Below are 22,704 nucleotides of genomic sequence, written 5' to 3'. Positions count from 1 at the left end.
TGCAGTCTGGAACCGCGAGGCCGCTACGGTCGCAGGTTCGAATCCTGCCTCGGGCATGGATGTGTGTGATGTCCTTAGGTTAGTTAGGTTTAACTGGTTCTAAGTTCTAGGGGACTAATGACCTCAGCAGTTGAGTCCCATAGTGCTCAGAGCCATTTGAACCATTTTGAGCTACCCAAGCACGACTCACTCTAGTTCATCACGACTCATTCTAGTTCATCCTTTAATAGCTGTACAGTGGCGTGTCGATTGTTTGGAATAATTGGGAGACGTGGGTGCTTGGAACACTGGTTTATTCGGAGAATCGAACTGTGTACTGTACTTTCATTTACCAATAAAACCTCATATATTTATTATGAAAAGGACAGATTGCTACACACTGTGCAGAGGAGATGTTGAGTCACAGACAGGCAGAACATGAGGACTGTCACACATTTAAGCTTTCAGTCAAGAGGCCTTCTTCTAAAGTAGAAAACACACACAGATCCAGACAAATACAACTCTCACACACATGACCACTGTCTCTGGCTGCTGAGTCAGGAGTGCCTTTTATAAGGATGGAACAGATGAAGTATGGGGAGAACCCGGGAGAGCAAGGTCAATAGTGAGAGGCAAAAATGAATTAAAATCCATGTGAAGGCACAGAGAAAAGATAAAGAAATAAAAAGATGATAAGAGAAAAAGATAATAATGTGAGATGCAAGTCAGTGGGAGGGTATGTGTGAAGGGAAAGGATATCAGATGTAAATAGATTAGGTGAGGTTAGTGTGTGTGTGTTGGAATGAGGAAAAGAAAGGGGGGTTGGGGCAGAAGGGGTGTTCATAGGTCGAGGTTCAGAAAGTTAGTGTGACACAATTTCTTCTTCTTCCTCTTTTCTTTCTATCGATAACTTACATAACAATTATTTTCTGTAATACTCTTTGAAAAAATCAAAAACACTTTGATACATGGTCTGTAATAAGGAAGTTACATTGAGTGGAAGAAACATCACTTTTATGAATTTGTCCTTTCCATTTACCATATCACATGATGGATGAGTTTGTGCATTTTCAAGGAGCAGTAATGATTTGTCCATTTTGCCATTCTCTAACTGATGAAATTTTACAGAGGGCACAAAAACTTTCGTAAACCATTCTGTGAAAATAGTACTATCCATCAAGGTGATTTTTTGAGGTGCGAGCAATAGGCATTGCAGACATTGTAATGTGTTTGAAACACTGTAGTTTCTTACTTTTACCAACGACGAGCATAGGCAATCCATGGCAACCAGTAGCATTAGCACAATATAAGCATTAACACGATCCTTACTTGATTTAGGAATAGGTGCTGATAATGCACAATGTGAGGCAGGAGTTGTTCTTGGCAAAGCCTTCCAATTGAGCCCAGTTTCTTTATCATTGTAAATGTTTTTGAGAGCATAATCTTGTTCCCTCAGTACGTCCTTTAGTATGATCGTGAAAGAATCAGCAGACAGTTTTCCTCCTTGTATTTGAAGTTCACTAATGCCGTATTTTGACTTATAGCATTTTAACCAGCTTGCAATCAAATTTGACAGCCCCATTAAACTGAATTGCCTTTTCACATAGAATGTTACTAGAGATACGTTCTTCTTGTGCTCTTCTTTGTGTAAACCACTTGTGAACAGCATCATTTAGATCCGTGTTCATGGCAAGCTTCATAGTTGTACCACTTGTCAGTCCATCAGTAGAATCAAGCTTACGTATAAGATTTGTAATGCTCCTCTTTTGTTTTTTATGTCTGTAATTGTCTACTTACCAATCTTGCACTTATTAGATAACATGTTCACAAATTCACCTTCCTCTAACCTTTTATTACGCGTGTATTTATCCCTCATAGAAAGGACAACAAGTTTACATCTAGACAGTTTATATCACAAGTTCACTCCTGGCGTTTGTAGGGAATGAGGGCGAGGCGGGAGCGGGGATGCCAAAGCAAGACAGCAGCAGGAGGAATGCGGCATGTGCAAGCGAACAGTTTGGTTAAGCAGTCATTTGGTTTACCAACATTCAGATAATTGATGCTGTACTGTACCTAGAATTTATCCTGCCACTAATAATCCAATGCCCACCCAAAAGAAGAAGAAGAAGGAAGAAGAAGAAGAAGAAGAAGAAGAAGGAAAGGGAAAAAATAATGGGAGTATATAAAAGATGCAAAGTAAAGTTGGAAAACTATGTTACTGAAACACATTGGAAAGTATTGGGGGTTTTTGGGGAGATAGTAGTACACCATAATGAATTAGGAACTGTGGTGCTTGTGTGTTAAAGAAATTATGCATTTAAGAATTTGGCTTAAAACAGAGAAGGAATAATTAAAGAATTTAGAGGGAAGAAATAGCGCCAAGTGCATGGAAATGTACAGTTTCTGTTTCACATATACTGTATTTAAGTTATTGCAGTATAAAAATTTAAAGCTTTCTTTTTTATTAAAAATGTATGTCACTGTGTAAATTTTTGTTCACTGTTGTTTTTGCATGTTTGATTACTGGCTGTAGATAAGCTGTTTGTAGTGCATGTTTCCATTTCCAGTAACTTTAGTTAACAAATTTTTACTATTAAAAAATTGATTTGCTCAGTCAGCTGTAGACAAATGTGGAAAAAGTATTTTTGAACAATTTCTGTGCTGTTTGCAATAATTGCTGCTTCCAGTAAATTATTCATTACTCTGTGAGTATACTTGTCAATTTAATGACAGTGGCAAAGAAAACTCTTTTTGAATCCATCCATATGTGTCTATTTGGATGCAAAAATTTAGTTTTTTACTTACTGCGACAGTATGGGCGGCTTTTTCATTAGTGTCCGAAAAATGTTCAAAAACCGGTTCATGGAATAATAAATAACTATTCAAAAAAGTGACTGGTTGCAGTTTTATGTATTTACATTAAATTAACAGTCACTGGTTCTAAAACATCCGTAATGGATAAGCTTAATAAGTTATATCTTCTATTGGGATAACCCAATAAAAGTTGAAAAAGGATTTTTATTGTGAAATGATTATTCCGTATTCATATACTATAGTTGGAAACATTTTTCCGTTCTTTAAAAACATCATTTGTCAAAATATCATCAGTCTTTAAATATATACTGTGGGGTCAAAATAAAATACACAGATATGATGAAAAATGCTACTAAACCTACTTCAGTAAGTAAACTCTGTTTTACTCCACTGAAGAAGACACAAAAACTTGGTAAATGTGTAAGACTAGTTTATTATAGGTGCCAGTGTAGTGGCATCAGTGGATAGCATTAAAGTTGACGTTTTGATGGATGTGACTATTGGTGTACACATCTGGGGAATATGGAGTTTTATGCCTACAGCTGATAGTATACAGCATGAAAATGAAATTTTGCTTTTTAAGTAATAATGGTCATGCTTTTTCTTTGCCTGTTTGTTATGTTAGCATGTAAATGTTTGTTTATTTATTTGTTTATGTTTGTTTGCTTGCACTTACATGTGTCGATATAGGTATGTGTTCTGTGTATTGTTAGCTGAAGGGGGAGTTTTGCGCTCCATTGGGGATATGGGGGCTGTCATGACAGGCCTCACTTTGGGGGCTGCTGGACTCACAAGATCTGTAATCTCTTCAGCACAGAAGAAGCCATCCCAGCTCAAGGAGTACCCATTAGTGATGGACACCAAACTGAAAATAATAGAAATTTTGCAAGTAAGTACATAACAGCTTTTATAGTAATATTTCTTGAAATGCATTTTCATTTTTTCATGGTAGCTAATACTTCTGCTTTTCTTGTAGTTCTTTTTCAATTACCAGCCTGAATGACATTTTCTGTGATCGATGATGCAATGTAATCACTGGAGTATGCATGTTGTTGCCCCCCCCCCCCCCACCCCCTTTTTTTCTTTTAAAAAAAAGAAAGCACAACAGTTGAAACTACCCACCCCATATTTAGAATGACAAGATGATAGAGTGTGTGCTTAGTGCACTGCCTGATGAAAATGTGAAGCACCCGGAAAGGGAGGAGGAAAAGAATGAAACTTCACACTTTTGAAATGGCATGTAATGTTGTTTCAGTGATTATAAAATTGAGTCACATTTACAAAGGACTTGCCAATATGAACCAAGATATCAGTACGGTGTTACATGCCTTCTGGCCTGAATTGATGCTCTAATTTTGTTGGGAAGAATGTCATAAAGTCATTGTATCCTTTCCTGAGGCAAGGTAGCCCTCAACTACTGCAATTGGTCTCTGATATCCTGGATACTGGCACTGGGGTGGAGTTGACATAGAGTGGGTGCCACAAGTTGTATCGGGAACAAAGCTGGGAATTTTGCTAGCTGTGAGAGTACCTCAACATCACACAGACAGTTCATAGAGTTGTGTCATGTGTGATTGTCCTGTTGAAAAATGGCACCAAAATGTTCTCACATGAAAGGGATGCAGGATGTTCGTGACATACCATTGTACCATTAGGGAACCCTGAATTGGTATCAGCTGTGATTTGAAGTCATATTCCCCCCTCCCCTCCCCCCCAATACCGTGTCACCAGGAGTAACGTGGCTGTGCCTCTCTGAAACATTGGAAGAATGTGGCCCCTCCCCAGGTCGCCACCATACTCACAGATGATGGTCATCCGGGTCAGTGTAGAACAATGATTGATCACTGAACACAATGTGACACCATTCTGCAGCAGTCCATGGATCCTAATTGTGACAGTATTCCAAACACAGCTGTTTGTTTTGTGGTGTTAACAGCAGCCTACATATGGGATGGTAATTTCCTAATCCAGTTGTTGATAGTCTTCGATCAGTGGTGCACAATGCACACAGAATGTTGCAGGTGTCTGTTACGCGTTTTCAGATGGCAGGCACACACGTGAAGACATTACAATGTGATCGGTAGATAATGCAGTGATTCTTGGTTGCGGTGGTCAGACATAGTCGACCAGAACCTTGACGATGAGTATACGTGAAATACTGTTCCCTCGCAGTCTAACATCGAGCCACTGTCACATCAGAATGCCTCACAAATCTGGATATTGCTTGATTTGACCAGCCCACCAAATGTAGATTCACAGTGAGGTCCGTTGCAAATTGTCATTTGCTGATAATGCTGTCTGATATAAGTATGAGACATCTATGTGTCCTTTGTAGTGATCGCTTAACATCTGACACTGTTTGTGCCTTTTATACCTTTTGGGATTGGCAACATTACTAAACATGAACAGCAGTAAGGTGCTCTGGTATCCGTTCTATCTCATTTATGTATTCAGCTGTGGAAAATCCAGGATGGAATGTAACAGTATAATCAAAAGGATAGTTGCTATTAACCTATAGTGGAGAAGCTGAGTCGTAGGAAGGCACAACAAAAAGACTGCCTGAAAGTTACTTTCGTCCAACATGGCCTTTGTCAAAAGTAGACACACACATGCATACTCACATTCACGCAAACGCAACTCTGTCTCTCTCTCTCTCTCTCTCTCTCTCTCTCTCTCTCTCTCACACACACACACACACACACACACACAAAGGCCTTGTTGGCCAAAAGCTACTTCCTGTCAGTCTTTCTGTTGTGCCTTTCTGTGATTCAGCATCTCCACTATACGGTGAGTAGCAACTATCTTTTGTTGTGCCTTTCTGCAACTCAGCATCTCCACTGTACGGTGAGTAGCAACTATCCTTTTCATTATATTGTTTCATATTCAACAATGGTGTGTACATGTGTGAAGTTACATTGATGTCCGACCGTGTCTTCTGGGTGCTTTACTTCTTTTGCCAATCATTGTAGTTCAACTTCTTGATTTGATCATCATTTGTTTCTAGGATTTTTTTCTGTATTTGATTTGCTCTAATACATTTTTTGTATGTAAGTACCCAAAATAATAGCACAAATTGGATTTCGTATTTACCTTCAGGTCACCACATAACTGCATGCACAAGCATTAGAGGAAAGTAAAAGCAATAAGAGCACTCCCATTATAGAGTGTTAGAGTTCAACACAACACATTATTTTGTGGATGGCTGCTCTTATTTATATTTTAATGTGAATGTGTTATTTGATTGCAGACACATTTGAGACTCGGACACTGTTTCAAAATGATTAGTATTATGACAAAACAACTCATTCACGTGAACAGCATCACAGTCATTAGTATTGTCAGAATCATTTAAAAACAATAACACCTTGCACTGCTTTATAGGTCTAATGATGTCACTGCCTCATTAATTCACACAGTCGTCCAAATCTTTATTCTCACTAGGAACGTCTGAATAATCATTGTCAGAAACCACCTAAAGTATTGCAGATTCGATCATTTCCATCTATTTTCTAAATAGATCTCTAAAACCAGGTGGAACTTCAAGACACTACAGGTATCACTCAATAGTATACTTTCTATCAAAGCCTTGGCAAAACAGTTGTGCACTATGTCACCATTCAAAATAATAATAGGAAAATCAAAATCAGGATTGATCTGCAAATACTTTTTTAATGAAGGTGTTAGATGCATCCCCAAATCAGACAAATGCAGTCAGTTTACTTATATTGCACTTATTGCTGTGGAGTGTAAAGTCAGAAATGTTTTAGAAGAAGGAAAGTTCATGTACTCCTTGTGGACTACTGAAGAAAAATCATTCTTTTACTTGTTCATTATGCAAATGAACAGATTGCTGTGGTATCAGTGTTTTTCCTAGCTTGTCCAATCACTATCTTACAACTGTGGTACTTAATCAGCAACCAAAGCTCATTAAGATTAAAGTTATTTTCATTTTCCAATTCATCTATTAGACAGAAAATGTTGCTGACTTTTCAGACAGTGTCCTCCAGGGTGAACTTGTGTGTACACACACACACACACACACACACACACACACACACACACACCCACACACCCACCCGCGCGCGCACGCCCACTCCCACAATGCCTTTGCAGAAACAGTCATCTTCTTCCCTGTGTGCAGCTGATACAGTCCCCCTTGTCTTTCTTCAAACAATTCAGAATACAGAAATCCAGTTTTCTGCTGTCACATGTGTCATACCTTCAGAGCTGTAAATTACATATTTAGATTTTTCCAAGGTTTTTAATAGTTTAATTTTTAAATTCAGTGCATGTTTTTTTTAGTAGTTTTGTGCAGTCTGTAGCACATTTATAATTTCTTTCGAATTGTCAGCTACACAGCTCAGTTCAGCAACAGTCTCCATTGGAGGCAGGTCAGAAATGTAGCAAGTTATGTAGTTAGCTTTCTTTCTGCACATTTATAGTTAATTCTTAAGTCAGTAGCACAAAGATGGATAGGATGTGTGCACAGTGTGTTGTGAAAGGACGACGATCTGGACACAGTTCACAAACAGTTAAAGATGCTTTTGGCTGTGGCCAGCCGTCTTCAGGCTGCTTCCTCAGTGTGTAGTAGTAGTAGTAGTAGTAGCGGAGAATCTGGCACATCGCATAGGCACCTCAGGTGTCGCTCGTTTCGCCCACGGGCTTTGCTGCTGTGGCACCTTCCAGTGCAGTCAATTAAGTGGGTCTGCACTTATCACAGGATGAGCGGCAGGTGATAATGCATTTGCGGTGCTCAAGGCGGAGAGTCAGTGTCGGCAGAGTCCATGCAGGCACACCAGGGGTGGAGTTTCGACGAACGGCATTGAAAAATTTAGAGAACCAACATTTGAAGCTGGCTGGAGAATGATTCTACTACCACCAGCATGAGTTTTGCTTAGGGGCCATGGAGATAAGATAAATTAGCTCTTGTACAGAGTAATATGGACAGTCATTTTTCCAGGGTTCTATTTGTGAGTGAAACAAGAAAGGAAATGACTGATAGGGGTACAAGGCAGCTTCCATCACACACTATACAATGGATGCAGAGTATGTATGTAGATGTAGAATCCACATATTGAGCAATGAGGACTGTAAATTCGCAGCCCATTTATCTAGGGGAAAAGATGGAGAAATGTGTAGTAAAAATATAAAATAAAGTTCAGACCTATTGAATCCAGTAGTTTCTGCTGAGATCATCAATTGGAAGCATATGCTTGTGGACTGCTACTACAGAAGTAGTCATTTATCTTATCACAATTTATAGATTCCCACTCAGAAACTTGTGAATATTCTTAGAAATTTTGAGTCAATATCATGACAACTAGCAGATAAAAGAAAGCAGATGATAGTCTGTGGAGATTTTAATATTAATTTTCCGAAAGATTCAGATAAAAGAAGCAATTCAGACATGCCACTTAACACTTACAACATGAATTAAGTTGTTAATTTTCCCACCAGAATAAAACAAGTAGAGTAATTAATGGAACAGACAACAGACAGTTTCAAGGCAGCATGGAAGGAAGCTGACCAGAGGGATGTGTATAATGTGACATATGTCAGTTTCAAATTTAATGTATAGACGGGGTTTCTATCAATCCCTAACAGCTGTTTTCCCAGAAGAACAAGAAAGTTTAATCCTGATAACACATTAAAAAGCTCAGGATTATAAAAGGAATCAAAATGTAATTTGCAAGTAAATGTAAATGATTATGGTATGGTTTTGATCAACAGAAAAGTAGGACTGATTTCGTATTACAATAAAATGACTAAAATCTCTGTGCAATGACTGAAATAAATAATTCAGATAGTAAAATTAAATCTGTATGGGCAATAGTTATAAAAAAAACCAGGATATCAGTTCAGGAATGTGAGTTCTTAGTTGTTAAAGAAAACTGCCAAATATGTGAAATACAATTATTAAGGGGAAATGTTCAGACAAACTGAAAATGGAATTGTCAGACCCCATTACAAGGAAGGCAATAAGACAGATATTAGTACTTACCAACCAGTTTCAGTACTTAGAAGTTGGGAAGGAACTGTGGATAACAGAAGAAGAAATACTTCAGTTTATTAATGAAAGGAAAGTACAGAAATGTCCAGGTAAATTCAGGAATGCAGAAGTACAAGTCGCTGAGGATTGAAATATATAGGAAATACAGGGAAACTAAGACGAAATGGCTGCATGAAAATTGAAAAATAAATGATTGACTGAAGGATTGACTCAGCATATATGAAAGTCAAAACAACCTTCGGCAAAATTAAAAGCAAGGGTAGTACCATTAAGAGTGCAAAGGGAATTCCACCAGTAATTTCAGAGGAGGGAGTGCATAGATGGAAAGAGTACATTGAAGACCTCTGTGAGGGGGAAAATTTGTCTTATGCGATAGAAGAAGAAACAAAAGTCAACAGGAAGAGATAGGGGATCTAGTATTAGAATCAGAATTTAAAAGAGCTTTGGAAGACTTAAGGTTAAATAAGGCAGAAGGGATAGATAACATTCTATCAGAATTTCTAGAATCATTGGAAGAAATGGCAACAAAACAACTATTCACTTTGGTATAGAATGTATGAGTCTGGCAGTATACTATCTGACTTTTGGAAAATATCATTCACACAATTCCAAAGACTGCAAGAACTGACAAGGGGGAGAATTATCGCACATTCAGCTTAATGGTTCATGAATCCAAGAATGATGTACAGAAGAATGGAAAAGAAAATGGTGGATGTGTTAGATGATGATCAGTTTGACTTTAGGAAACGTAAAGGCATCAGAGAGGCAATTCTGATATTTTGGTTGATAATGGAAGCAAGACTAAAGAAAACTCAAGACATGTTCAAAGGATTTGTTGACCTGGAAAAAGCGTTTGAGAATGTCAAATGGTACAAGATGTTCGAAATTCTGAGGAAAATGGGGTAAGCTACAGGGAGAGACAGATAATAAACAACATGTACAAGAGCCAGGAGGGAATAATAATCGTTGATGACCAAGAATGAAGTGTTCAGATTACAAAGGGTGTAAGACTTGGGTGTAGTCTTTCATCCCTATTGTTCCATCTATACATCAAAGAAGCAACGATGGAACCAAAAGAAAAGTTCAGGAGTAAAATTAAAATTCAAGGTGAAAAGATATCAGTGATACAATTAACTGATGACATTGCTATCCTCAGTGAAAGTGAAGAATAATTATATGATGTGCTATATGGATTGAGAGTAAATTGAAGGAAGACAAAAGTAATGAGAGGTAGCAGATATGAGAACAGCAAGAAACTTGACATCAGGTTTAATGATCACAAAGTAGAAGAAGTTAAGGAATTCTACTACCTAGGACGGAGCAAGGAGGACATCAAAGGTGGACTAGCAATGGCAAAAAGGGCATTCCTGGCCAAGAGAAGGCTGCTAGTATGAAACATAAGCCTTAATTTGAAGAAGAAAGTGGGAATAACTTCTATGCTGCTAGATGGAGCTGTAGAGGGTAAAGAGGAAGACAGACATTGGAATACATCCAGCAAATAATTGAGGACATAGGTTGCAAGTTCTACCCTGAGTTGGAGGTTAGCACAGGAGACTGACAACTCAAAAGGGGGAGAAAGGCGTGGTGGGGGGGGGGGGGGGGGGAGGGAGAGGAAGAGGAGGCGGCAAATAATGTGATTCCTAATAAACCATATTTACATATGATCATCAAAAATCTCTAACACAATGGTGATACAGCTGGCATATAATTACAGATACCATGAACACATGCAGCAAGAACTAGCAGGTCTTCTGTGTATTTTTAATCGGCATAATAGATAAATATTTCACACTTGTTAACTTCCAAGGAAATTTATGGTACTTTTCCTTTTTCATAAAAGTAGTTATGAAGCTCTTGGTTGTTCACTCTGTCCCCACATCATGCAAACACCTACTGAATTTCCTGTGTTTCTCACAGCCCAAGTAGGACCTTTGAGTACTTTGGCAGGTTGGTTAATTAATCAATTAGTTAGTTAGTTACATGTTCCATAGATCATTTAAATGATTCTTTTATCAAAATGATATGGAACAACTCAGTTTACAGGAGAGATATATATACACAGTTAGCATTAACTTTAATGAACACAACCTAATTTTTTAGTGCTACTCATGCAACTACACTTAAAAACAAGGAAAAATGTTCAAATGAGTGTGAATTCCTAAGGGACCAAACTGCTGAGGTCATCAGTCCCTGGACTTACACACTACGTAAACTAACTTTCACTAAGAACAACACACACACACACACACACACACACACACACACACACACACACTCACAAACACACCCATGCCTGAGGGAGGTCTCGAACCTCCAGTGGGAGAGGCCACGCAATCCATGACATGGCACTTCTAACTGCCCGGCCACTCCACGCAGCTAAAAATAAGGAAGGGAAACAGAACGTCATCAGTAGAATAGAAGAAGTTGTCAAGCAGAAATGATTTTAAGTTAGAATAAAACTTGCTTTGCTACTTGTCAGACATTTTATGGTATTGGGAAAATGCTAAAAAAAATTGTTACTATCTTTTGAACTCTTTATGAGCCACTGCCAGTTTTAATAATGGGTTTCAAGTCATTTTTCCCTCTAGTGTTGTAGGTATGGACACCACTGTCCTCCTCAGATTATGGTGGATTATTTATGATGAATTTCATTAGTGAGTGTAAGTATTGTGATGGTGCAGTTAAAAATCCCTAGCTCCTAGAAGAGGTACCTATATATGATGTCTGTGGGTGAACACCATATATTATTCTTACTGCTCACTTCTACATCTACATCTACATCTAGATCCATACCCCGCAAGCCACCTGACGGTGTGTGGCAGAGGGTACCTTGAGTACCTCTATCGGTTTTCCCTTCTATTTCAGTCTCGTATTGTTTGTGGAAAAAAGGATTGTTGGTATGCCTCTGTGTGGGCTCTAATCTCTCTGATTTTATCCTCATGGTCTCTTCGCGAGATATACGTAGGAGGGAGCAATATACTGCTTGACTCCTCGGTGAAGGTATGTTCTCGAAACTTCAACAAAAGCCCGTAGCGAGCTACTGAGCGTCTCTCCTGCAGAGTCTTCCACTGGACTTTATCTACCATCTCCGTAATGCTTTCGCGATTACTAAATGATCCTGTAACGAAGCACGCTGCTCTCCGTTGGATCTTCTCTCTCTCTTCTATCAACCCTATCTGGTACGGATGGCACCCAGCTGAGCAATATTCAAGCAGTGGGCGAACAAACGTACTGTAACCTACTTCCTTTGTTTTCAGATTGCATTTCCTTAGGATTCTTCCAATGAATCTCAGTCTGGCATCCGCTTTACCGACGATCAACATTATATGATCATTCCATTTTAAATCACTCCTAATGCGTACTCCCAGATTATTTATGGAATTAACTGCTTCCAGTTGCTGACCTGCTATATTGCAGCTAAATGATAAGGGATCTTTCTTTCTATGTATTCGCTGCACATTACACTTTTCTACATTGAGATTCAATTGCCATTCCCTGCACCATGCGTCAATTCGCTGCAGATCCTCCTGCATTTCAGTACAATTTTCCATTGTTACAACATCTCGATATACCACAGCATCATCCGCAAAAAGCCTCAGTGAAGTTCCGATGTCATCCACAAGGTCATTTATGTATATTGTGAATAGCAACGATCCTACAACACTCCCCTGCCGCACACCTGAAATCACTCTTACTTCGGAAGACTTCTCTCCATTGAGAATGACATGCTGCGTTCTGTTATCTAGGAACTCTTCAATCCAATCACACAATTGGTCTGATAGTCCATATGCTCTTACTTTGTTCATTAAACGACTGTGGGGAACTGTATCGAACGCCTTGCGGAAGTCAAGAAGCACGGCATCTACCTGGGAACCCTTGTCTATGGCCCTCTGAGTCTCGTGGACGAATAGCGCAAGCTGGGTTTCACACGACCGTCTTTTTCGAAACCCATGCTGATTCCTACAGAGTAGATTTCTAGTCTCCAGAAAAGTCATTATATTCTAACATAATACGTGTTCCAAAATTCTACAACTGATAGATGTTAGAGATATAGGTCTATAGTTCTGCACATCTGTTCGACGTCCCTTCTTGAAAACGGGGATGACCTGTGCCCTTTTCCAATCCTTTGGAATGCTACGCTCTTCTAGAGACCTACGGTACACCGCTGCAAGAAGGGGGGCAAGTTCCTTCGCATACTCTGTGTAAAATCGAACTGGTATCCCATCAGGTCCAGTGGCCTTTCCTCTTTTGAGCGATTTTAATTGTTTCTCTATCCCTCTGTCATCTATTTCGATATCTACCATTTTGTCATCTGTGCGACTATCTAGAGAAGGAACTATAGTGCAGTCTTCCTCTGTGAAACAGCTTTGGAAAAAGACATTTAGTATTTTGGCCTTTAGTCTGTCATCCTCTGTTTCAGTACCATTTTGGTCACAGAGTGTCTGGACATTTTGTTTTGATCCACCTACCGCTTTGACATGACCAAAATTTATTAGGATTTTCTGCCAAGTCAGTACATAGAACTTTACTTTCGAATTCATTGAACGCCTCTCGCATAGCCCTCCTCACACTACATTTCGCTTCGCATAATTTTTGTTTGTCTGCAAGGCTTTGGCTATGTTTATGTTTGCTGTCAAGTTCCCTTTGCTTCCGCAGCAGTTTTCTAACTCTTGTTGTTGTGCCACGGTGGTTCTTTTCCATCTCTTACGATCTTGCTTGGCACATACTCATCTAACGTATATTGTACTATGGTTTTGAACTTTGTCCACTGAACCTCAACACTATCTGTATTTGAGACAAAACTTTGGTGTTGAGCCATCAGGTACTCTGAAATCTGCTTTTTGTCACTTTTGCTAAACAGAAAAATCTTCCTACCTTTTTTAATATTTCTATTTACGGCTGAAATCATCGATGCAGTAACCGCTTTATGATCGCTGATTCCCTGTTCTGCGTTAACTGTTTCAAATAGTTCGGGTCTGTTTGTCACCAGAAGGTCTAATATGGTATCGCCACGAGTCGGTTCTCTGTTTAACTGCTCAAGGTAGTTTTCAGATAAAGCACTTAAAAAAATTTAACTGGATTCTTTGTCCCTGCCACCCGTTATGAACGTCTGAGTCTCCCAGTCTATATCCGGCAAATTAAAATCTCCACCCAGAACTATAACGTGGTGGGGAAATCTACTCGAAATATTTTCCAAATTATCCTTCAGGTGCTCAGCCACAACAGCTGCTGAGCCAGGGGGCCTATAGAGACATCCCATTACCATGTTTGAGCCTGCTTTAACCGTGACCTTCACCCAAATTATTTCACAATTCGGATCTCCATCAATTTCCTTCGATACTATTGCACTTCTTATCGCTATAAACACACCTCCCCCTTCACTGTCCAGCCTGTCTCTGCGGTATACATTCCAATCTGAGTTTAGAATTTCATTACTGTTTACATCTGGTTTCAGCTAACTTTCTGACCCTAGTACTATGTGGGCATTGTGACTGTTTATTAATGAGAGCAGTTCTGGGACCTTTCTGTAGACGCTCCTGCAGTTTACTATTAGCAGATTAATATTGTTATTTCCTGTTGCATTTTGCCTACTCCTACCTTGCCGCGTCTCAGGAGGCGTCTTGTCGGGCCTAGGGAGGGAATTCTCTAACCTAAAAAACCCACATGTGCACTCCACACGTACTACGCTACCCTTGTAGCCGCTTTCTGTGTGTAGTGCATGCCTGACCTATTCAGGGGGACCCTACATTTCTCCACCCGATAGCGGAGGTCGAGAAATTTGCACCCCAGATCTCTGCAGAATTGTCTGAGCCTCTGGTTTAAGCCTTCCACTCGGCTCCAAACCAGAGGACCGCGATCGGTTCTGGGAACAATACTACAAATAGTTAGCTCAGATTCCATCCCGCGGGCGAGGCTTTCCGCCTTCACCAACTCCGCCAACCGCCTGTACGAACTGAGGATGGCCTCTGAACCCAGACGGCAGGAGTCATTGGTGCCGACATGAGCAACAATCTGCAGTCGGGTGCACCCAGTGCTATCTATCGCAGCCGGCAGGGCCTCCTCCACATCTCGGATGAGACCCCCCGGCAAGCAGACAGAGTGAACACTGGACTTCTTCCCCGACCTTTCTGCTATTTCCCTAAGGGGCTCCATCACCCGCCTAACGTTGGAGCTCCCAATCACTAATAAACCTTTCCCCCCGTGTGCCTGCTCGGACCTTGCTGAAGGAGCGGCCCCATGTCCACTCGCAGGCAGAGCGGGCGAAGTCACACAGCCAGCCTCCACATTGACCCTCCGCCTCGTGCACCGCGATCGCTGCCCCAACCGCGCCTGGTACCCGTGAAGATGTCTCGACAGCAGGGACATTGGGTGAAGCATGTAACACCTGGGGTGTACCATGCGACGCACCAGACTCCCCACTGCCGCTACACTCCGAGGCAGCAGCCTGAAGACGGCTGACCACGGCCATCAACACGTTCAGTTGTTCGCGAACAGTGGACAGCTCTTCCTGCATTCGTGTACAGCAGTCTCACATCCTATCCATCCTAAGAAATCAATTTACTGTGAAATCAATACTTTCTTTATAAGTGAAGCAGTTTTGGTCCAGTCATATTCATTTTCGTTCAGCATTTGTGCTGTGGATTTCTTTGATCCCAGAAGCACATATGATATGTATATTCACACAATGGAAACTCTAGGTAGGAATATCAACAAGGTAGGAAAAGACAGATTGCTACTTATCGTAAAGAAGATGTGTCAAGTTGCAGACAGGCACAATTAAAAGACACTTGCACAAAGCTTTTGGCCCCAGACTTCATCAGCAAAAGAGAGACACACACCATTCACACACACAAGCATGCACACCTCACGCACACACAACCGCCTACTCCAGCATCTCGTGTGTGTGTGTGTGTGTGTGTGTGTGTGTGTGTGTGTGTGTCGTTCATACCAGAGAGAATTCTCATTCACTGTTGCAAGCCTGCTAGTGTTTGCTATGGTGTAAAGGGGGCTTACCTGGCAATCATAATCATGAATAACAACTTACATATCCTGCACAAAATGCATTTAACACAATCATGCTGCATTCTAGGCTACAGACATAAATATACTGACAAGAGGATGACACAGCTTGCAGTGATGTACTCGAAAAAGACTCCAATGTCTCTCATCTCATATTGACTATTGCTACAAGAAAACTACCAAATACATTTGTCTGTGGCACATGTATATTAAATTTACTGCCACTAAAGATGCAAAAACCCTTCAAAATTCTGAATACTTACCAGACACAATCAGTCTGTCATTTATAGTACAGTACTTATGTTATTAGGAGTCGTATCATACGTACACCATATTGTGAAATCTCTGTGTATCTTCAGCAGGCACAGATGTGAGTTAAGCACCTCTTAACTTCTTTTACTTCCTAACTACTACCTAACTGAATGAGTCTCTCTGGAATTAGTTTCAATGAGCAAAAATTAATCCTCTGAATAACATACACATTAGTGCAGGTGAACACTGGTACGATTGGCAAGCAGTTGAATATGAATTACACTCTTGGTGCCCATATATGATATTGGTTCATTCACTGAAAACATGACTGTTGGTTTAACAATGAGCAAAGACAGCACCACATTAGGTAGACAGGCAGTTCTTTATGCTAGGCAAATGTCCACTCTCAGTGCACACGTACGATAGTGGTTCATTAACTGAAAATACTACTCTTGATTTAACAGTGAGCAAAGACAGCACCACCTTAGGCAGACAGGCAATTCTTTATGCTAGGTGAATGTCGATGATAGATAACAACAAGGTCTGAATCTCAGTCCAAGAGAAAGCCAAGAGTGCAGTGTCACTGTCAATATGTACGCACGAGAATGGACTGTAAACTTTGTCTGGTTGCAAGAAGTAAGGCCGTGGTGGTCTGTGCAAAACAAAAAGTAATGCAAAATGAATTTAGAGTTTGCATCATCTGATTATGACAACAGGAAGATCCAGCATTGCACAAGACAGAAGAAGGGAAATATTGGATGTAAAACACTCAAGCCAGTATTGTAAAGAAAAATAACAAGGAAAAGGTGTCCTTGGTATGTTTTAAGGCTGCATGACCAAATCCTCTTATTTAAACCCACTTCTTCTTCTTCTTCTTCTTATTCTTCGCCTATTTCTGTTTTTCTTTGTGGGTGACAATGTTAGTGACAGTCGGTGGCTGGATGCCCTTCCTGATAATGCTGCCACTCGCCCTGGGACAGAATTTGTCTACCCTATTGGTCTGCATGGAGAGTAAATCTCATATTCAAGTGTGAGAACGTTTCGTAAATGTTTGCTTATTGCATATCTGAGGGTGGAAGCTGGGTATTTACCTAGATGGATGTGGGGAAACTGCCTAAAAACCACATCCAAGCTGATTGGCTCAGCTAAAACCCAGAAGCATCACATTAACAAACTGGGTTTTCCAAACAGGTCATGTTTAAAGCCACATGAATTCAAATAAAACTCTATTTGACTTGAGAAGGATTAAAAACAGAGACGGTTTTGTTTTGGATACAGATGCACAATATTGTCATTCAGTGAAATTATCACCAGAACAATTCAAAGTAGTATCTTCCTATCACAGTAGTGGAAGAAAAACTTTGCATACTTGTTATTATAAAGTAATCCACTCTCACTGTACTTCACTGTGTGTTGCACATAATCTTTCCATTACCCAATTAAACATGCGGAATAGTGGAAGAGATTAAACCAGTAGAACAAAAAAGAGAAGATGAAAATATGCCATTAGCTCAAGTGCCTATATTTGCTGAGTAAGTACTGATTACAGGACAGAGGGTTCAAAAGAATATTACTCCTTTTTAAATATGAATTTTAGATTATCTTGTTCCTGTGCTCAGACTCCACTTACAGTATGCAAACTTGTACACTCAATATGCTTTTTATGCAGTACTTCAGATAGTCCATGATAAATTAACAAAAACTTTACTTTCCTGCTTGTGTGCTCCCATCACCTTACTATAACAGTCAATCCCAAGCTATGACTCTACTCATTGAACAAGCATTGTCTCATTCATCTTAAAATATTTCTTATAATTGGGTTAAATACTTTTATATAGTAAGGAAAGTTCTGGCAGAAAGTAAATACTTTAGGAGTAAGGGAGACCACTCACTGAATAGCAGAAGCTCTGAGTCATTGACATACATACACAAAAGAGAATGCAAACTTGCTAGCTTGTGGAATTAATGGTTTTTATAGATACCCTCCTTTTGTCGCTGGATCTAATCTCAGATACATTTACAAATTCTGGATTCTACTTGTATATTTAGTTCAGTATTTATATCAATACTTCCCCTGACTCCTCGCAGCCCTTGATGCATTTCATTCTACATTCTCAGAGTAACTTTCTTCCACCTTCATTTCTTTGCTGCTTGCTCAGTGTGCAGATTTAATAACATTGGGGATAGGCAACAGCCCAGTCTCACTCAATTCACAGATAGTGCTTTCTGTTTCATGTTCTTCAATTCTTATAACTGCAGTATGATTTCTGTAAAAGCTCGCTTCCCTGTATTTTATACCTATTCCCTTCATAATTTCAAAGAGTGTATTCCACTTAACACTGTCAAAAGCTTCCTCCAAATCTACAAATGCTATAAACATAGATTTGCTTTTCTTCAGTCTATTTTCTGAGATAAGTCATACTATGAGTTCTACCTCATGCATTCCTACATTTCTGTGTAACACAAACTGACCTTCCCCAAGTTCAGCTTCTTCTAGTATTTCCATTCTTTTGTGAATAATTAATTTGTGTCAATATTTCTCAACAATGACTTAGTAAATTGGTGGCTCTGTAATATTCACACCTGTCAGTGTCTGCATTATTTGGAATTGTTATAATGAAATTTGCCTTGATGTCTGGGGATATTTTGCGAGTCTCATTTATCTTACACATCAGTTGGATTTATTTTGTCATAACATGTTCTCCCAAGGGTCTCAGTAATTGTAAAAGAATGTCATCTATGCCAGGGACCTTGTTATACTTACGCCTTTCTGTGTTCTGTCAGATTCTTCGTGCAGTATCATATCTTCCCTATCTCATCCTCATTTGCTTACTCTTCCCTTTCTGTAATATTGTCTTGAAGTTTGTTTTCCTCGTGTAGTCTCTGTATATATTCCTTCAAACTTTCAGCCTTTCTTTTTTTGCTGAGTACTTATTTGCCATCTGAGGTCTTAATACTCATACAGCACTTCTCTTTACTCCAAAGGCCTCTTTCCTAACTTTCCTACAGGTGGCATTTATCTTTCCTGCTGTCATGCATGCTTCTACAGCACTGAATTTCTCCTCTAGCCATTGTTGCTTTTCCATTTTGCACTTTCTGTGAGTCTTATATTTTAGACATCTGTATTCCTTCATTTGCTGTATTTTAATATTTTCTCGTTTCATCATTTAAATCCAGTATCCCATGTGTTATCCAAGGATTTTTACTAGGCCTTGTCTTTCTGCAAATTTGATCTCCTGCTGTCTTCACTATTTTATCTCTCACAACTACCCATCTGTCTTCTTTTGTATACCTTTCCCATCTTCTAGTCAGTTGTTGCTTAATGCTCCCCTTGAAAATTTCAGCAAACTTTGCTTCTTTAAAATTTTCCAGGTCCCAAATACTTGATTTCTTACCTTTCTGCAAGTTCTTCAGTTGTAGTCTGCAGTTCATAACCAGTAAATCATGATCAAAGACCACATCTGTCCCTAGATTTGTTTTGCATCTTAAAATCTGTTTTCAGAATCTCTCTCTTGCCTTTATCTAATCTATCTGAAAACTCCTGGAATTTCCAGATCTCTTCCACATACAGAATTTTCTTCCACAATTCTTAAACCAAATGTTAACAATTACTGGTTTATGCTAGCTCCAAAATTCTACCAGGCGGCTTCCTCTTTCATTCTTTTCCTTCAGTCCGTGTTCTCATACTGTTTTCCTTCCTCTTCCATTTAGTTAAATCTGTGTGCCAGACTAGAACTCAAATCTGGGACCTTTGCCTCTCACGGTTTTAATCTCCCAGGAAGATTAAATACTTTGTACAGATTTCTTCGATTCATGGTTATTAGAATGGTGTTAGCCAATGTTTGCAGTAAGTAGATTTATGTGCAATTTACTGTAAACAGAATTAATTGAATATAATGTAAATAAGCAACATTAGAAGTTACTGTTGGTAAAAAGTTAACATAAAATATAGTTATGCATTACTGTACTTAAGATAGTGATAGTGTAACTTGGTCTAGCATAGAATATAGAGAAATTTGGTTTAAAAATATGTTAGATAATGTCAGTTTTGTAGTGGATGCACTACTTTATTTTATTCAGTAAAGATTCAAACAGTTACCATGTTAATTTTACATGCAATATTTCTTGTGGTATTCAACATTAGTGTAGTTAAGCTAGTGGTAGTGTAGCACAGCGTAGCATAGAATGTAGAGAAACTTAGTTTAAAAATGTGTTAGTCAATGTCAGTTTTGTAGTGGATGCATTATTTTATTCAGTACAGGTTCGACCGTTATCATGTTAATTTTGCATGCGATGTTTCTTGTGGTAGTCAAGAATGTGACTTCTTTTCATCTCTTAGAGCAACTAAGGATTTTGGAGTAAATATTGTGTTCAAAGACTATGAATTACCTCGAAGAGAATGGTCTATTGACACACAGTCAACTCGGATTAAGAAAACTTTGTTCTTGTGAAACACAACAAGCTCTTTACGCACATGAAGTGTTGAGTGCTATTGATAAGGGGTTTCAAATTGATTCTGTATTTCTAGATTTCCAGAAGGCTTTTGACTCTGTACCACACAAGCAGCTTGTAGTGAATGAATGTGCATATGGACATCGTATCATCTGGATTCACGATTTCCTGTCAGAGAGGTCACAGTTCGTAGTAATTGATGGAAAGTCATTGAGTAAAACAGAAGTGATTTCTGGCGTTCCCCAAGGTAGTGTTATAGGCCCTCTGCTGTTCCTTATCCATATAAACGATTTAGTAGACAATCTGAGCTGTGATCTTAGGTTGCTTGCAGATGATGCTGTCATTTATTGTCTAATTAAGTCATCGGAAGATCAAAACAAACTGCAAAATGATTTAGAAAAGGTATGTTTATGGTGCGGAAATTGGCAGTTGACCCTAAATAATGAAAAGTGTGAGGTCATCCACATGAGTGCTGAAGGGAATATGTTAAACGTAAGTTACATGATAAATCAGTCAAATCTAAAGGCCGCAAATTCAACAAAATACCTAGGAATTACAATTACAAAAACTTGAATTGGAAAGAACACACAGAAAATGTTGTGGGGAAAGGCAAAGCAAACACTGCATTTTATTGACAGCACATTCAAAAACTCCTCAGTGTAGCAAAGCAGTTTAAAACACTTAATAAAGGCAAGGCCTCCAGTCCAGATTGTACACCATTCAGGTTCCTTTCAGAGTATGCTGATACAATAGCTCCATATTTAGCAAGTACACTCCTGGAAATTGAAATAAGAACACCGTGAATTCATTGTCCCAGGAAGGGGAAACTTTATTGACACATTCCTGGGGTCAGATACATCACATGATCACACTGACAGAACCACAGGCACATAGACACAGGCAACAGAGCATGCACAATGTCGGCACTAGTACAGTGTATATCCACCTTTCTCAGCAATGCAGGCTGCTATTCTCCCATGGAGACGATCGTAGAGATGCTGGATGTAGTCCTGTGGAACGGCTTGCCATGCCATTTCCACCTGGCGCCTCAGTTGGACCAGCGTTCGTGCTGGACGTGCAGACCGCGTGAGACGACGCTTCATCCAGTCCCAAACATGCTCAATGGGGGACAGATCCGGAGATCTTGCTGGCCAGGGTAGTTGACTTACACCTTCTAGAGCACGTTGGGTGGCACGGGATACATGCGGACGTGCATTGTCCTGTTGGAACACCAAGTTCCCTTGCCGGTCTAGGAATGGTAGAACGATGGGTTCGATGACGGTTTGGATGTACCGTGCACTATACAGTGTCCCCTCGACGATCACCAGTGGTGTACGACCAGTGTAGGAGATCGCTCCCCACACCATGATGCCGGGTGATGGCCCTGTGTGCCTCGGTCGTATGCAGTCCTGATTGTGGCGCTCACCTGCACGGCGCCAAACACGCATACGACCATCATTGGCACCAAGGCAGAAGCGACTCTCATCGCTGAAGACGACACGTCTCCATTCGTCCCTCCATTCACGCCTGTCGCGACACCACTGGAGGCGGGCTGCACGATGTTGGGGCGTGAGCGGAAGACGGCCTAACGGTGTGCGGGACCGTAGCCCAGCTTCATGGAGACGGTTGCGAATGGTCCTCGCCGATACCCCAGGAGCAACAGTGTCCCTAATTTGCTGGGAAGTGGCGGTGCGGTCCCCTACGGCACTGCGTAGGATCCTACGGTCTTGGCGTGCATCCGTGCGTCGCTGCGGTCCGGTCCCAGGTCGACGGGCACGTGCACCTTCCGCTGACCACTGGCGACAACATCGATGTACTGTGGAGACCTCACGCCCCACGTGTTGAGCAATTCGGCGGTACGTCCACCCGGCCTCCCGCATGCCCACTATACGCCCTCGCTCAAAGTCCGTCAACTGCACATACGGTTCACGTCCACGCTGTCGCGGCATGCTACCAGTGTTAAAGACTGCGATGGAGCTCCGTATGCCACGGCAAACTGGCTGACACTGACGGCGGCGGTGCACAAATGCTGCGCAGCTAGCGCCATTCGACGGCCAACACCGCGGTTCCTGGTGTGTCCGCTGTGCCGTGTGTGTGATCATTGCTTGTACAGCCCTCTCGCAGTGTCCGGAGCAAGTATGGTAGGTCTGACACACCGGTGTCAATGTGTTCTTTTT

General features: G+C 40.4%; 1 protein-coding gene across 1 annotated transcript in view; it reads left to right on the top strand.

The window, feature by feature from the left end:
• The window catches only part of LOC126184403 (inositol 1,4,5-trisphosphate receptor), a 372,462-nt gene that overhangs the window by 145,232 nt on the left and 204,526 nt on the right, over positions 1–22,704 (top strand). The window contains exon 18 of the mRNA XM_049926787.1: positions 3,507–3,682. Within this exon, the coding sequence (XP_049782744.1) occupies positions 3,507–3,682 (176 nt within the window). The remainder of the gene's footprint in view (positions 1–3,506; positions 3,683–22,704) is intronic.

The sequence above is a fragment of the Schistocerca cancellata genome, chromosome 4 (assembly GCF_023864275.1).
Source record: "Schistocerca cancellata isolate TAMUIC-IGC-003103 chromosome 4, iqSchCanc2.1, whole genome shotgun sequence".
Classification (NCBI taxonomy): domain Eukaryota; kingdom Metazoa; phylum Arthropoda; class Insecta; order Orthoptera; family Acrididae; genus Schistocerca; species Schistocerca cancellata.
The sequence above is the reverse complement of the archived record's forward strand: the minus strand, read 5'-3'. Positions and strand labels throughout refer to the sequence as shown.